At 32.7% G+C, this 17,023-nt stretch overlaps 1 protein-coding gene across 1 annotated transcript in view; it reads right to left on the reverse strand.

The window, feature by feature from the left end:
- Positions 1-14,780, reverse strand: part of LOC108738816 (probable serine/threonine-protein kinase DDB_G0282963) — a 25,854-nt gene extending 11,074 nt beyond the window's left edge. The window contains exon 1 of the mRNA XM_025976713.1: positions 14,700-14,780. Within this exon, the coding sequence (XP_025832498.1) occupies positions 14,700-14,780 (81 nt within the window). The remainder of the gene's footprint in view (positions 1-14,699) is intronic.
- Positions 14,781-17,023: the final 2,243 nt, after the last annotated feature.

Genomic DNA, 17,023 nt, shown 5'->3' on the forward strand with positions numbered 1-17,023 from the left:
AAACTAGAACAGCCCACATCCTTAACTATTTGCGAACAGTAATCTAATCTAGGTCTACCTCTACCCCTCCTAACTTTTGTTTCTGCCTCTAAAATGTCTCTGACTAGACCTTCATGCCTGAGAAGGTGTCCTACCAACCTATCTCGCCTATTTCTTATTGACTTCCATAGAGTCCTCTGTTCTCCTATTATTTCTAATACCTGAGAAATAATTAGGGGTAGAAACGGATGGTTCCGCATTTTAGCCGGTTCCGCTTTTTGTCGGTTCCGCATCTATCTGGACACCACCAAAAATACCGTAGGTAGAGAAGGTTAAAAAATGAGGAGAATAAAAGGCGTTATCGAAGCCAATAAGAAATAGTGGAAATGGGTTGGTAGACATCTTCTCAGACTAGTTAGAGATACAAGCAGAAACAGAAGTTGAAAGGGGCAGAGGTAGACGTAAACGTAGACTAACTATAATGATGAAATTTTCGAGATATGCGAAGATTGTTACAAGATAGGAAGAAGGTATAAACTGCTATAAATACAGAATTGGGGTATTTATGTAATAATAAAGAGCCCCTCTTCAAAAGTATGTTCGATTTTCAGTGTATCTCTCGATGATAATCTAAAGATGATTTCAGAACTACCTTAATGCGACTACGATAGTGCACATAATATATGTCCATATGTAATCAAAGAAGGAAAAAATTTATTGTTTCTTCTTGCAAACTTGCGCATGGTCAGTACATAACCGAAATCATTAAAACAAAATGCTACTAGTTTGAGAAAAAGCACACTTATAAATCACTATCATTTATATGCTGCTTCTGACCCACTGGAGTGAGTAAAATTTGGTATGCTAACCGAGGTTGTGCTATGTGAAAGTTCAAATACCTGATTACATAAGTGTACGGTAATCATTTACGATTAAGGGCAACTGTTCTTAATGCAACGAGTGCATAAGTTGATAGGAGCATAAATAATAAAAATACTGTTTAGGTATATACTTTCTAAATTGTTCGAGAAATTCGTTGTACCGTGTAAATTATTGTACATCAATTTTGCTATTAAATTCAAAATCAATAAAAAAAGACATCTTCAAGTATGTACAATATTTTTTCAATAATTCGATACAATTATATAAAAAAAAATGGGAAAGCATTTACTATCCTTTCTGTTTTGAATTGTTTTTTTTTCTATTATCGAAAAATTTAAAATAACAGAAGTTGTATTGTGGTTGACATATGAAGCTTTATGTTAAACAGTTTGTTTTGTGCAGTAGTAAGATAAAAAATTATCCGGAGACCACTCGGAAGTTGCGTTACTGAACTCCCGTTCTACTAGAATGTTTTAAATAAAACTAGTAGCGAAATTGGGTTGATGTGTTTAATAAGAAGGTTTCTTACATACTAAGTAACAAAATTAAATTTACTTAAAAACTAGAGAACTAAAAAAGGGGTGGAGTCTAAATGAAAGATATTATGGTGGTGGATAAATATAGGAATTTCCGTCATATACAAGAGGGTGTTGAGTACAACCAAATATAGAAAAGTTCTGAAAACAGGTATGAATGAGCTAACAAAGCCAGGTACTAGTGATAGAAAAACCTCATTTATGCTACCAGGAATTATTGAATTCATAACGTACATTTTGTCTGTATGACAATGAAATTATTCTAAAATATTATAAAACCAAATAATAAAGCAAAGGAATTTATGACTTAAAATGTTTGAACAAATGTTTGAAGTTGAACTGACCAAAGAAATTTGAAATGTAAATAAAGTAAATAATAACCCTAGATCAAACTAAATGGAAAAGTTTTTGAATTAAAATAATTGTAAAAAATATAGACAATTATTAGCACTAAACACAGTTTAAGATAATTTGTAAAAGAATGAGACACTTATGGAGGTAATTCAACGAGTTTTAGTTATACATTTGTCATGTATTAGATATTCGCCGGGGTGCATACAAACGAATTAACTTTTCCTCAAAATATAGAACATTTATTATTTTAGTTCCTCCATTTTTTTATTATGTTTTTACCTTAAGTAAACAAAGAATATATAATAATATGCTATAGAACATTTTCATTCCTGGCACGTGTCATAGTTTCACGTCTGACCACTGACAAAACAAGTGAAGTTTGTTGTAGGTAAATACCGCAAACATCGTGCTACTTGACAAATTAATTCATAAATGATTAATTATGAATAACCAGATTTTTGATCCTTAGATAAATACGGACTAAACTTCCGTAAAATGATTAACATTCTGTTGTTGACATCGATTAACCGTCTAGATTTTCAATTAAAAATTTCAAAGATGTGATTCCATGATATAAGATGCTGTTTGTACGATATATTGCGCACCTTTTCAATTTAAAACTAATCATGAAGTGAATAAAAAAGCATGTTTATACCTAAGTATGCGATATCCGAAATATTTTATACATATTTAACAGGATAGACATAACAAAGATACTTGCACTAGTAATAACAGACAAATTCATTTTAATATTAAAAGATAATTGCACACGTAAACATATACCTATTACGTGTAATTCATCAATTATTTTACATAATTGTTGCTTCAGGGTAATATTTGCCGTTTAAGGTCTAGATTGTGCTTAACTGTATGATTAAGTTTACATTACTGGACAACTTGAGGACGATTATGGAATAATTGACAGGTAGTCCAATATAGCGCAATTGCATAATCCTATTAGGGAATAACAAAATTAAACATTTTGTTTCAAGGAAACAAACGAAGGCACTTTTGTACTTGACATTCGTTTGAACAAGTATTTCAACAGAAAAATTAATACAAACAGTTTAAGTAAATGATGTTAAATATTTGATTCAACACGTTCCGCACTTGACAGTATCTTCTTTACACTTACTATCAGTGCCTACTAACTTGACACTCATCATCATAAGGTCGTCAGTCCTAAGGTGGTTGAACACGCACTTCCACTCCTTCCTATCCTGAGCTAATCTTGGCATTTCCCTAAAACTAGAACAACCAACATCGTTAACTATTTGGGAACAATAATTTAATGTAAGTCTACCTCTACCCTTCCTAATTCCCGTTTCCGCCTCTAATACGTCTCTGACTAGACCTTCATGCCTGAGAAGGTTCCTACCAACTTATCTCGCCTATTTCTTGTTGACTTCCATAGAGTCCTCTGTTTTTATATTCTTTCTAATACCTCTTCGTTTTTAACCTTCTCTATTCACAGTATCCTCATCATTCACCTATAATACCACATTTCGAACGCTTCTAACCTTTTCTTTTCCGCCGCGTCCATCGTCCATGTTTCGTACTCGTATAGCGCCGCGCTCCAAACATACACCTTTAACAATCTTTTTCGAATTTCTAAATTAATCGTTCGCGAGTAGGGAAGTGACTTCTTTTTATCGAAGGCGACTCGATCCTGCGTTATCCTCTGCTTTATATCCCTCCTACTAATCCTTCCGTCCTGACTTATCTAACTTCCTAATACATACCTAAACTTAGCCACATCTCCTAATTTTTCGTCTCCTATCTTTATATTCGCTCTTTCCTATTTTTTCCTCTTTTGACACTAGCAGTATTTATTAAACAATTCTGCCCAAACTGGTTAACTACGTAAAAGCGTATTGAACTATCATAAAACATTTTCGTATTAGGGATGTTTTGTATACCTCGCCTTCTCCTAGACATCGCAATCGCCACTAGACAACTTGAGGAATAGTTAAATTATGGAATAAATGACAGGTTGTCCAAAAGACTACTTGTACTTGACATTCGTTTGAACAAGTATTTCAACAGAAAAATTAACACAAACAATTTTAGTAAAGGATGTTATATTTGATTCAACACATTCCGCATTTAACACTATCTTCAGTCTCTAACTCGTATATTTATTAAACAGTTCTACCCAAGCTTCTTGTTAAATTGCTTTGTAAAATTTTTACATTTTCATGTTTTGAATGCCTCGCCTTCTCCTAGACACTGCAATCACCTAGTGTTTTGGTCTATTATTTTCTATAAAATCCTCTTGATTGAGGTATATAAAAAACAGATAATGGTGATTACAAGCCCAAATACAAATGTTACAGTCTTAAGCTACAGTTTTGATAGGTGCCCAACTTTAAAAAATTGCCACGACATGATGTCTCATTAAAATGCTTAAGGGTCATGTCGCTCTCTTCAGAAGTAGAATTAAAGTAAACTTTGTTAATAGAAAGTTTTACAGTCACATAATAATCACACAAAAAGCAGAATCATGAGTAGGTATTTCTCATGGTTGTTTTTCTGTTATGACTTAATTCTGAAACGGTTTCCTGTTATTTTAACAAAATCGACGTTTGAAATTTCTTTGGTGGTTAGCTTTTTAACGTAACTAACTAATAAATAACTGTATTATCTTTAATTGGTGTACTATATTATTTTTTAATATTAGATACTATATATTATTCAATTGATTTTTGGCCAACAGAAATAAGGAAGATTAATAACTCACTTACATTTCGATTACTGTTCTAAATCGAGTAAGCGTGCTTTTATTTTATGCAGTTTAAGGTACAAATTTGTAATGTAAAAATTATTAGATAATTATTTATTAAGCATATACATGTCTCTAAATTATAACATACTAAAAGGCTTGACTCTAATTTAAAATAGGTAAATGGGAGGCAATACAGTATATTTTGTTTTAAATACATAAGAAGTTGAGTATGGCACATTGGTAAAGGTGGAGGTTATAATGATGTGTTCAACGACGGTCAAATATTTTGGACCATCGATGGCTTAGAATATTCAGCATTTCGTTTTGGAGTGAACTTTTTACTGATAATCTTGAATTAGTGAAAAGAGTTAATGTCAAATAATTCAACAGAATCTCTGAATTGTTAGTTATGGAATTAATAAAACCCATTATGCTAAAAAGGCGGAAGATGTTTTTCTAAAATAAATTATACCTATAGTCGTTGCAATTTCAAATATTTACACACGTAGCTATTTCTAACACTAATAACTATGTATTTGCTAACACTGTTTACCTTACATTTATATTCTACTCTTTGAAAATATCTCTTCTCTTAAAAGAATACTAATAATAATAAATGCAGCAAAATGTACTTTAGATAAACATATCTAGAAAAAGTTTTGATAATTAAAATACCGCTATGAACTGTTTCTTGACGTGGCTAAACAAAATTGACTGCGAAATCGAGTAATTATAGGAATTCGGTTTTATTTAAACTGGGTTGTTCTCGTAGTGTTTGCGGTTTTTCGTAGAATGAAGCTAGTTTTTGTTCAAACATGCTAGTTCAAAGACCCTTGAGTAGATGTTTGAGTGATTTTTAATGGATTTTGTTGTAATGCAGGAAGCATAGGCACCGTAGTGTATTAGTTCCGATTTTTAAAACAATTTAAGGAAACCAATATGTATTGTACTTACTTATTGTAAGAATTAGGTATTAAATTTGTCTCCCAAAGAGACATGCATACCTGCAAAAGGTATGATAATATACATAATATATGTATATTTCCTGCAAAATAAGATTTAGAAGAAAGTTTAACAGATAGATTTAAAATTGATTTATGGTACGAGGAAATAAAATTAAATTTTGTTTCTATGATTTGTTTCAGTTATGATGAAAATGATATATATATATAGGTAATATATATACAAATAAAAACAATAACTTCACAATATCCCTCTCAATGATATGGTACACTTCATAATGTCATAACGAAAATTAATTAAATGTTTAGTATATCGTTATTTTATTAAAACACTTTTAATGGTCATTATTATAACACTTAAAATCTGAGATATAGAAAGTGGAAAATGTAAAAAATACTGAAGCGCTAGTTGGTTCCTAAAGATATATAGTTTTGGACCCCATAGGTGTCGAGATCTATTTTTTGTTTAATTTTTTCGACGAAAACACTATTTTTATAGTTTTCACATTTTTTATCCAAAAATACATACAATCACAAATTTTAATTTCTCTAAACCTTCACACTTCAATCTTTTTTGATGCGGTTTCAAGGATTTTGTATGGAAAAAAAAGGGTTACCTACAATTTATTTTGTTTAATCCACTAAATAAAGTGGTTTTTCAAAATACTATCCTAAAAGATGTAAAATGGGAGTTTGTGGTATAACAGCTGGTAAGATATTAAATTTCCCTGCAGGCATTGTCTAATTGTTACAAATATTCGTAAATTTTAGTACAATGGTTCTACATCCTAATGAATTCATAATGTTTCGAAGTGTTATAAGCTTTTATTGTGTTAATGTTACAGATGTATAAAGTCCGATTTGGAAATTAGGTTAATCAATAAAGCCCACACAAAATTTTCAGATTGTGAAAGTGAAGATGCAAATAAGTTTCCATAATGGATAACGTAGCTAGTGATATTTCATTTGCACTTCCGCAAAACGAATTTTTAAATCGAAAACAAAAGTGAGAAAGTAACACGTTCGTTTAACAACGCAATCCTTGTTTGGTACGTATACAGATTCGAAGTCATGAATTATAATTATTATTGTTCTTCTTAGTATAGGTTGAAAGTTGGCTCGAAGTTGTCATACTTATCATGAATTTACATGGGACATGACGGTGGGAGTAATGAAATTCTGTTTGTTCATGGAACACTTTAATTTGAAGAATCCTAAATACCTATTATCAAAGATTACTAATTACAAATATTAACAAATTTCTTGCAATTAGAAATACCTACCTGAGCTTTGAGAATAGAAAAGTACATTTCTTTCCTCTACTCATTTAAAGATATTCGTTCTCTTTATTAAACTGTAATACGAAGATATGTTCAAAAAATATTTATAATTATTTATAAAAAGAAATTGAAATTGAGAATATCCACGGGTGTTTACTGTAATTGATCGACTGGACACGAAGCTCAACTTCTTCCTATAGGTAACAAACAAATAAATATTCTCTTGTGAGATACAATAAACCAAAAGTTTTCTGATGCTTCATGGTTCTAGTTGACCTTTATTCAGTGTAGGGGAGGGTTCAACCCTTTCAATTGAACACTATTGTAAAATAATTTTTAAATCAACAACATCATAAAAGACAGTACCACTGTAGGGGTAGACATACAGGGGCAAAAGATTAGCATGCTTAGATTTGCAGATGATATAGCAGTATTAGCATCTAATAGTAAGGAGGAGTTAGGGATAGCTTTAAATAAATTGGATGCGGCACTGACAAAACAATACTGTATGAAAATAAATAAAAGTAAAACAAAATACTGGTATGCAACGGAAGAAAAAGTAGGGAAAGGACGAATATAAAGATAGGAGACGAAAAATTAGAAGAAGTGTCTGATTTTAGTTATCTAGGAAGTCAGATAAGTCAGAACGGAAGGAGTAGTAGGGATATAAATCAGAAGATAGACCAGGGTCGAGTCGCCTTCAATAGAAAGAAGTCACTTATTACCGTCGAATGATGAGGATATCGTGGATAGAGAAGGTTAGAAATGAGGAGGTACTAGAAAGAATAGGAGAACAGAGGACTCTGTGGAAGTCAATAATAAGAAATAGGCGAGATAGGTTGGTAGGACACCTTCTCAAGCATGAAGGTCTGTCAGAGACATATTAGAGGCAGGAACGGGAATTAGGAGGAGTAGAGGTAGACCTAGATAAGATTACTGTTCACAAATGTGGGTTGCTCTAGTTTTAAGGAAATACGAAGATTAGCTCAGGATCGGAAAGAGTGGAGTTCGTATCTAACTAGTTTCTGCACTGACGACATTATCATGATGATATGAGTTAGATTAGAAAGACCTATTTCAAGTCTTTGTATGATTACTCCTTTTTTACGTTTGAGTTTTGAATTTAGGCATTTTTCCTAAACTGCTGAAATTAATTTGTACCACTAAGTATATTTTTTACACTAGGTACGATATTGTTTCCACATAAGATATAAAGCGCTGGTTATACATAAATTTATTATTTATCGAATAAATTTGTATATTTACAACTGTATTGAAAGCTGATCGTGACTGAAAGATATCGCAGATGCATTGAGCATTAGTATCATCGGTTTGCCATATAAACCTGTCACAGAAATCGTGCAAAACTCACTATCTCTATCAAGCTTTAACTTTTCCTACTTTAACGAACACTGTGTAATTTTCACGTCAAGACGACAAGCATTCATTATATTTTATGCTTACACCGGTATTTATTGATTAATCTCCACAGAGCAATTAAAAATCGATGATATATTGTCAGCGGTTTGCATACAATAAATGGCTTCAGACTTGCCGATGGGCTAAAATTCGCTACGTAAACCATTCCCTTGACAACAAACATTTACATTTTTGAGAATAACGAACGAGATAATGAGGTAGCTCTTATTTTTAAAGTTCAGATAAAGCACTTGACAACATCCAACTGGCTAACAAGGAGGAATGCTCTTTCACAATTAACGGGCACTATTCTGCTTAATTGTTTATTTCAAAATAAGGCAAGTAATTACAATTTCAGGTAGCTCATACGTAATATACATTCTTGTTTAATTCAATAAAAGTTTAACAGAATTATGATACATTATTAATTACCATCACTACATAGGTGCATCTACCATATTATCCTCGAGTGATTTTCGTTTGAATTGTACATTGAATTTATATATTTCATGGGCAGTGAAACTTTTGTTTTTCTTAACTGTATCTTAACATATAAAGGGTGCGTAAATTAATTTTTGCTTTTAGTTTTATACACCTCTTGAAGGTTAGGTTATGGTTAGTGTAGGTTGCTATGCTTCTTTCTAATTTATATAACTATTTATATTGAAAAATAATTCTGCCGATAGGAAAATTAAAAAGTATTACAAGAATAACTGTGGGAATATGCTTTGCATTTCCGTGGTCACAATGCCTTGAGGCTACAAGTTTTGGACAGTGGCCGTTTTCCGATTTGTCTTCAGGTGTCGAATAATCAAGTTCGGCATCCGACCAGAAACGATTTTACATGAAACAAAGTTAAAATAATCATCGTATTTTCGGCATCCGTCCGTACTCGGCACCTGAGTAAAACTTTAGTGCTATACTTCGAGAGATTAATTTGATTCGTTCTTTGTTCCTGTATCTGATGGAGTCGCGAAATATAGTCTACATCTAACATTAAGTAGAATCTAGTAGGCTGATTTTTACCTTCTGTTGTTATCTACGTTAGGACTTACGATTGTATCTATCGAACAACGTTGCTAGTAAAAAGCAAAGCAATACTAAGAAGTGACGTTAAAGATTTAAGTTCCATGAAGTACCTGATGGGTACCGGAGCAGAGTTGCAAAGTCCAAAGTAATGTAACCAAGTTTCCTAGCATCTTTCAACCGCCCTTAAGATATCAAATGTAGCATGTACTGATATATTTAACTGCAATGTCTTTCAACCGTTCAATGTCCTTTTTATTGACCATTCTTCTACATGGTGTAGAATATAGATTCGATCGGATCTCATAAGGCTTGGTACTTTAAAGTGTACTAACTGAGAAACTGAAGCGATTTGACCTTATGCATTGGTTCTCTTGTTCTTTCCGTAAGTTGTTGTAACCGGTCGAAAAGCCGAAGTCCTTTTTGGGCGAGTTGTTTAGCGTGCGGTGGTTACATACCGGGACAGTCAGACACCCACCGCGACGGCTTTTTATCACAAATCTTCGTCCTGCTGTATGTACACTATATACACTACGTTACTGCCGACACCATCAAGCCATGGTAGGTACGATCGCACTACGTACGTATGTAGTAGTAGTAGTACACGTATGTTACTACCCACTACGCCACGACCGTGAACATTCTTAAATCTATTTTCCAATTTTTCTTATGTAACTTCAACCATCTACTTTTATTCGGTAATAATTCGTATTAGCGTACACTTCTCCGATTTTCTTGAAATTTTGGTATATTGTACTAGTCGTCATGCTGATTAAAAATATATGTTGGGCTAGGGTTGCCATCCGTCCGTCCTAGTTTGAAGGGTGTCCGGGGGCCGTCCGGCAGGGGTTTTTAAAAAGTGTCCGGGTGTAACTCACGTCCGGGTGTAACTTGGACACTTTTGTTAGGGGAAATCCAATTTTTTAATAGATAAGCGATGAATTCATTGAACGTAGAGAGTGTTTTCGCTAGTCACGCAGCAATAGATGAAAGAAAGAAACTCCCGGTTTCTTCTCTGATCAAAATCAAGTATAATTTCAAGGACCTGAGTTGTTCCGACTTTTGCAAACTCTCGTTGGAAAAGAAAAATATTTTAGCGAAAATTGGGAAGACTGAAGTATAGCAAAATAAGTTAAAATTAAAAGTTTTAGCAGTTACCTAAGTACTTTTACTTTACAAATATTATAAGGATTTGGCTACCTCACTAGATGACTGAAAATATCTTTGGCGGGTTTATTTTAAAATTATAGAGTATTATAGTTAGTTAGTTGTTAGTAGTATCATATAATATTTTGATTAATGCCAAAAAAGAGCGTTTCTAATTATTTTTCTTGTTTAATTATATTAAAAATGTCTATTATTTGTTGCGGTTACATACGTACTTAATTCGCCTTCAATTACAAACTGTAGAAATGAATAAAAATTAAAAAATTATACGATGTTTTTATTTTTGTTGCAAAAACTATTGTTTCAGAGGTGTCCGAGAAAAAACCATATTTCACCCAAATGTCCGGGATTTTTGCCGTGTTTATCCGGCGTCGGCAGTTTCGGTGATGGCAGCCCTATGTTGGGCTGATAAGCAAAACTAAACGTGTCAGAAAATTAGTGATGGGTCGTTATTCCGTTAATGTTATTTTAGAATATTATTTTTTTTTTTGCAATGTTGCGGTATGTTACTATTGATAATATAACTTGTTACTTGTAGCTGACCGCTTAATTGAAAATTCTACTCCAGCTACGATCCTGAGATACATCGGTGGATATCTCATTATCATCGCATAGATACCAAGATTGCAACTATTTAATAGAAGTGCGTCACGTATTTCGTTAAGAGTGTCCAGGGAGATACAAAATTTCAGAAATTATGGTATCGCAAAGCATAAATGATCAACAATTTATCTAGATACAGATTTTCGTGAATTGTTGCTGCAAAAAAAATAGTTCGTCGTCGAAGAAGGACTAGAAGCTGCATGGACAGCTCCCATTGCTTACGTTCACAACCCCAACGAAATTGTACAAGTGTCAATACATTCAAATTCGGCACACGAACAATCATGCTGTTCAGGTAATAAAAAAATCATTTGTACCATAAGCAGTTGTATTTTAATTAAGTATTGTAAACATACTTTTATTTTGTGAATGTTAACTATATCTACCCATATTTATCGTATCAAAATCGATAATCATGTATTTTAATTAAGTTATTATTAAGAAGTTAGAGTAGGAATATTGAGCATTTGTGTGTATGTGTCCGTAATCCTAAGAAAATTCAAGTAAGTTAAGTCATAGAGTTAAAGTTAGAAGTTTTCTTTTGCTAGATTGTAAGGGTAGTTTTCAAGTTGTTTTCTGTAAGGAGAAATCGGTCGCACCAAGTACACAGGCAGTCGAAGAAAGGACTTGTGAAGACTTGCGAACAGTGTATAACGAGTTCTTTTTTCATTAAATCTTTTTAGAGTTTGCGGAGTTTTCTTTTTACAAAGCCTTTGCGATTAGGACATTTGTTCTCTTTATCAACTAATTTTTATAATAGTATCTCAACAAAAAAAAGAAGATACATTTGTAAAATGTAATTTAAACTTTATTTTGTGTTTATTACCCTAAACCATAATTCGAAATCCCCATCTCTAGAATGCAGTATTCAAATTGGAATTATTCGATTTGTATATAATATGTATATAATAATACATAATAATGTCATTCAATAACTACTGGAAATCCCTTATATCTTTTTAAATAAATTTTCTAGCCTGGATGTAAGTGCTTTGGCCGGAGAATCCCATAGCTGTTAGTGAGTCAGTGCTGCTCTGGATGAATGCTACCAACTTGTGTCTCTGAATAAACTGCACTTTCTTCTACAACTAATCGTAATGTAACATCAAGACTAAGATCGAAACAAATTTTATTACGATGGCTTTAATTTTTAATATTCCTGATTTGAACCCGTGACATAAATATCTGTAACGTTAATTCCTTCTTTGCATTATTTTCGTACAAGTATTCTGATGTACAGGCACATTAAGTAGTCTTCATAGATTACAAATACAGAATCCATTTCGTTACGAATTCAATTTAAAACGTCCAATTGATAAAACTTTATAAGGACTTTAATGTAGTTTTGCTCGGTGAATATTCTCACATAACTACAACATTGCGGAATTGCTAAACTATAAAATGCTTATGAATTATACATTTGCTGGTCAAAGGTGTTACAAGACAGATTTCGAAATGCTCATTGAACGACCGAGTCAATTACTGCACAGAAATAACCCAATGTTATGTAGGTTGTGTCGCTGTATTAATTTATTGAACAAAACGTACACTTTGCAGATGGAAATGCTTAATGTTACCTATACCTATACAATTCTGGAAATGTACGTATACATTGCATCATTCGACAACTAACGTAACTTTCTTCTCGAATTTTACCAATACTATATTATCGGCAATTACAAATGACATTATTTGGTAATCACTAATTATAAAAAGAGAAACTTCAAAAATATTCAAAGACCAACAATAATGAANCTACGATGCAAGTGAGTTAACTTGTGCGACATGCTGCAAACAGTGCGAACTTTAGGCCACTTTCACACAGTGCGATAACGACACGATTTACTGCACGCGATTCAAAAAACTTTTCGTCAACAATATTCTCGAACGGATCAACTGATTAGCGTAGCTTTTGAGCTTTAGCTATGATTTTAAAACGTCTAGATCTAATGAATACTCGAAATCAATAACTTCCCAATTTTGAAAAATTAGTAATTTTTATAACGGAAAGTCAAAAAGTATTCTGAAAGTATAGCAGCATTAAGGAAAGATCCGACCCTGAATGCGACACCTAATTAAGAGTATCAATTACCAACAGAAAAAATTAGATCCGATATGTTTTCCGAGAAATATTTAAGGAGGTTCGGATTCCCGAATAATATTGTATAAAAAAAATATGAGTGCTGTCAGCACAGGGCAAAGTAGTATTACGTAAATGAAAGTTAGTATCAGTAATTTCTTATGCTAAAGTGTACGATGTGTTGCATACCTATTTACAAACAATTCCTTTAAATTTTAATCATTGATTACTATTACATCTATTAAAAAACCACAATTGCCGATATCAGTGACAATTCGACAACAATTGAAAAAGAATGATGGCCGACAACAGCAACAATTAGAAAAAAATGATGGCCGACAACAGCAACAATTAGAAAAAAATGATGGCCGACAACAGCAACAATTAGAAAAGAACGATGGCCGACATCAGTGACAATACGACAACAATTGAAAAAGAATGATGGCTGATAACAGCAACAATTAGAAAAGAATGATGGCCGACACTACGTCATAGTATTGTTCACAAAAGTGAATTTAGACCACTCGAAGCAATGATGCTAATAGTTTCAAGCTCACAGCGACTGATAGGGATTTGTTTAATTAATATAAACTATTTACGAAATCATACTGACTCTTCTTTATCATATTATTATGCGTCCAATGCAGCAACTAATTTAAAGAAATGAAATTACACCCCATAAGGGCAAATATTACAACAGAATAAGAGAACAGAGGACTCTGTGGTAGTTAATAAAAAATAGGACAGATAGGTTGGTAGGATACCTTCTCAGACATGAAAGTCTAGTCAGAGACATATTAGAAACAGAAACAGGAGTTAAGAGGAGAAGGGGTGGACGTAGATTAGATTACTGTTCGCAAATAGTTAAGGATGTAGCATGTTTTAGTGTTAGGGAAATGCGAAGATTAGCTCAGGATAGGAAGGAGTGGAGGTACGTGTCCAACCAGTCTGATGATGATGATACAAAAGCAATGACAATATCGTAATCAATAAAATTTAATAAGTATTGAGAGATTCAGATGGATTATTTATAGGCAAAGCAGTAAATCTTGACAACTTACAGTATCTGTGTAAGCTTTGTTTACTTTGCATTCTTGAAAACGTACGCGATTCGAAGCACACAAAGGCATTATACTATGTTATTATTTATGGACAAGTGTTGGCGTGGTTATATTGCAATTTTACTAGTAGGTACCGTTTGTTTTGTTCAAGAGCAATTCATATGTAAAAAAGTGCCGTACCTAAACATCAAGCAACTTCTCAAATAGGTAAGTAACCACCGGGATTCTTTCATAATGCCGTTGCTAAAGCTTCTCAAAACTTATTGCTTTCCACCGTTGCGTTGGTTGATTTATTTGGATATAAAAGAAGCAAGCTGACGGCAACAGGCTTTATGCATTAATAATAAAAAGAAGGAAACTAGAAATGAACACCTGAACTACACAAAAGAACAAAAACCGTAATTTCTTTTGCAACCTTTTTAATGGATCTGTAGGAGGAGACATTTATTAGGCCTCCTGTATACAATGTATGTCCTTTGATACATGCTTCGATTACATTGAAGATCAGAATGTACCCTATTATCTACTTTTGAGATTATCCGATTATGTGGCGAGTCTCGTTGAAATTATTGACTTTCTCTGATGGTAGAGGTAACCGGAAGAAAGACTACTGGTAGTCGATTACAGCGCCGTTGTAACCAGTAGCTAGCAGCCGCCTTTGCGCTGGTATTTTATCAGATCCATGTCTTCCACGATGGCAGACCATTGTTCTAATACTACCACGAATATGCCTTCATATTGAATATTCATTGCAGGTATCCACTTAACAACAATTTTTATTTTTGCAATGAACGATAATGGTCGAAGCCGGAAGGTACATTTGCTACTGGATATTACTTCGTTCAGGCAGGCTTCGGTATATTCGTATATATAAGTTCACTTATTAATAAGAAAGATTCGTTATCACTATGATAGTTGATTGTTGTTTTAAACAGAGAAATGAGAGTAAGACTTCAATATCGAATATCATTTGTTCAAAATTAAAAATCCCGTTACAAAACTGGTTCATTGTTGGTTCTGGTATGTAGATTACTTTGTGTGTGGAATGGTACAAATCGATAATTGGACATATTAAAATTCGAACAACCAAACTACTACGTCTGTGTACATTTTAAAAAAATAGACAAAATTAATTATTGGACTTACCATTACAAAAATTTTTAATGAACGATCCCGATTGATTCATATCACTCACACCAAATTAAAATTGCTTTATTTTATAATGGATAATGTAATTGATTTTAGAAACCTCATAGATTATGCATAATAGGTATTTGCTTGGCTATAGACTTGTAGTTCTTAAAGTACTTAATAAATATTTTATGGTTATTGCTCTGTATCAATATATGACTAATAATGTGTCCTTCAGCCTTAAAAGCCTCCACTGCTGAAATTGTAATAGTAATATATCTAATAATGGCGTGATAATTATATCGAGCATACTGTGGCAATTCTTTCAAAAAAGCAGCAGTGACGAAGTGGATTGTTTTAATACCTAGAAGGGATGGTTGGATACTTTGAATACCCATATATATAGATATGTTATAAAGATAGATTAAAATAAGGTTTAAAAGAATTTAATTTAGTGGGAAACATTTAAGAGAACTTATTTAATAATTAACGATTTCGAAAAGTAAAACTGTATTATATAAGAATCTTGAATCGCTCATTACTTATTCAAATGACTGACTGCCCACTTTGTTATGTGTACTTAAGGTATGTTTTCACAACTTATATGGAATTGCCTTTTTTGGAATAGAAGGTAGGCGTAAATGTAAGCAAATGTGCTTTAAATTTCGTCTAAAGCGTTTGCAGGCGCGCAGATTTAATATACATCCATATTTATGTGTGTGAAGAATGAAGAAGGATTTTTGTGTTTGCTTCGACATGAATAATGGAATTTCATTAGGTAGATAACAGGCTTCTCAACACCAGTATTCAGGAAGTTGTCCTTACTTAAACTTTTCTTAACACAAAATGGTACTCACATACTTATAAGGGCCGGCTAATAAGTTTGTAAGACATCTAATAATCATGTGATTTCAAAATAGGGGAGATGGATTCAGAAAAATCTCATCAAATCTCATTTAAATGGAGAGAGGAGGGTGTCTATTGAAAATATCACGTCAACCTCTGCAATCAAAGGATATACATTATTATATTTCAGGTAAAGCGTGGGGAGTCCCAACCACATCTTACGAAATCTTATCAAGGAGGTAGGGAGAGATTAAAATGAGAAGTAAATTGTACATTTAATTAACAGATATTTAAATTATACAGAACCCGGGTAAAACAGTAATTATTTCTTGTTGTAGAATGCAAAATGATTTATCAGTATAGGTAGTCCATATATGTTTTCTAATATTTTTTTCTTTCTCTATTTTTTTATTTATTACTTCCTTTCTTTTCTGGATGCTTACTCGTTCTTTAGATATGTACCTATAAATGATTACTGATGCATAATCGGATGGTAAACTAATCGTTTTGAACCAAACCGTTCATTTTCTTGCGATGTCTTTTGTTAGCTGTAGGCAGGGGTTGTTTGATGAACGTTTTGCTTCAGTAAGGGTTAGCAATAGAACGGAAGTGTTTTATCTTAAATAGTAAACTTTTGCGGAAGCGGAAATGGAAGTGGAAGCGGAAGTGCAATGATTTTAGGTGATTCTTTTATGCAGTGGTCATGCGCTCTTTTCGCGAATATTTTGTTACAAGTTTTGAATTTAGAACTTGCACCGTTAATATCAACAAATTATCCCAAATAGAATTTCATTTTGACTTCAAAATTGCACTTTTAACTTAAAATTTTACCATACCATATAGCAAGCGCTATACAAAATAAATAAACGCTATAAACGTATTAGCATTTTCGAAATGAAATTATTAGAACTGGCTAAGGGGAGTTGAAAGTCGTGGACGTTTTCAGATTAAACTAGAAAAATAATAAGAGAA

Source organism: Agrilus planipennis, unplaced genomic scaffold (genome assembly GCF_000699045.2).
Source record: "Agrilus planipennis isolate EAB-ADULT unplaced genomic scaffold, Apla_2.0 scaffold133, whole genome shotgun sequence".
Taxonomy (NCBI): Eukaryota; Metazoa; Arthropoda; class Insecta; order Coleoptera; family Buprestidae; genus Agrilus; species Agrilus planipennis.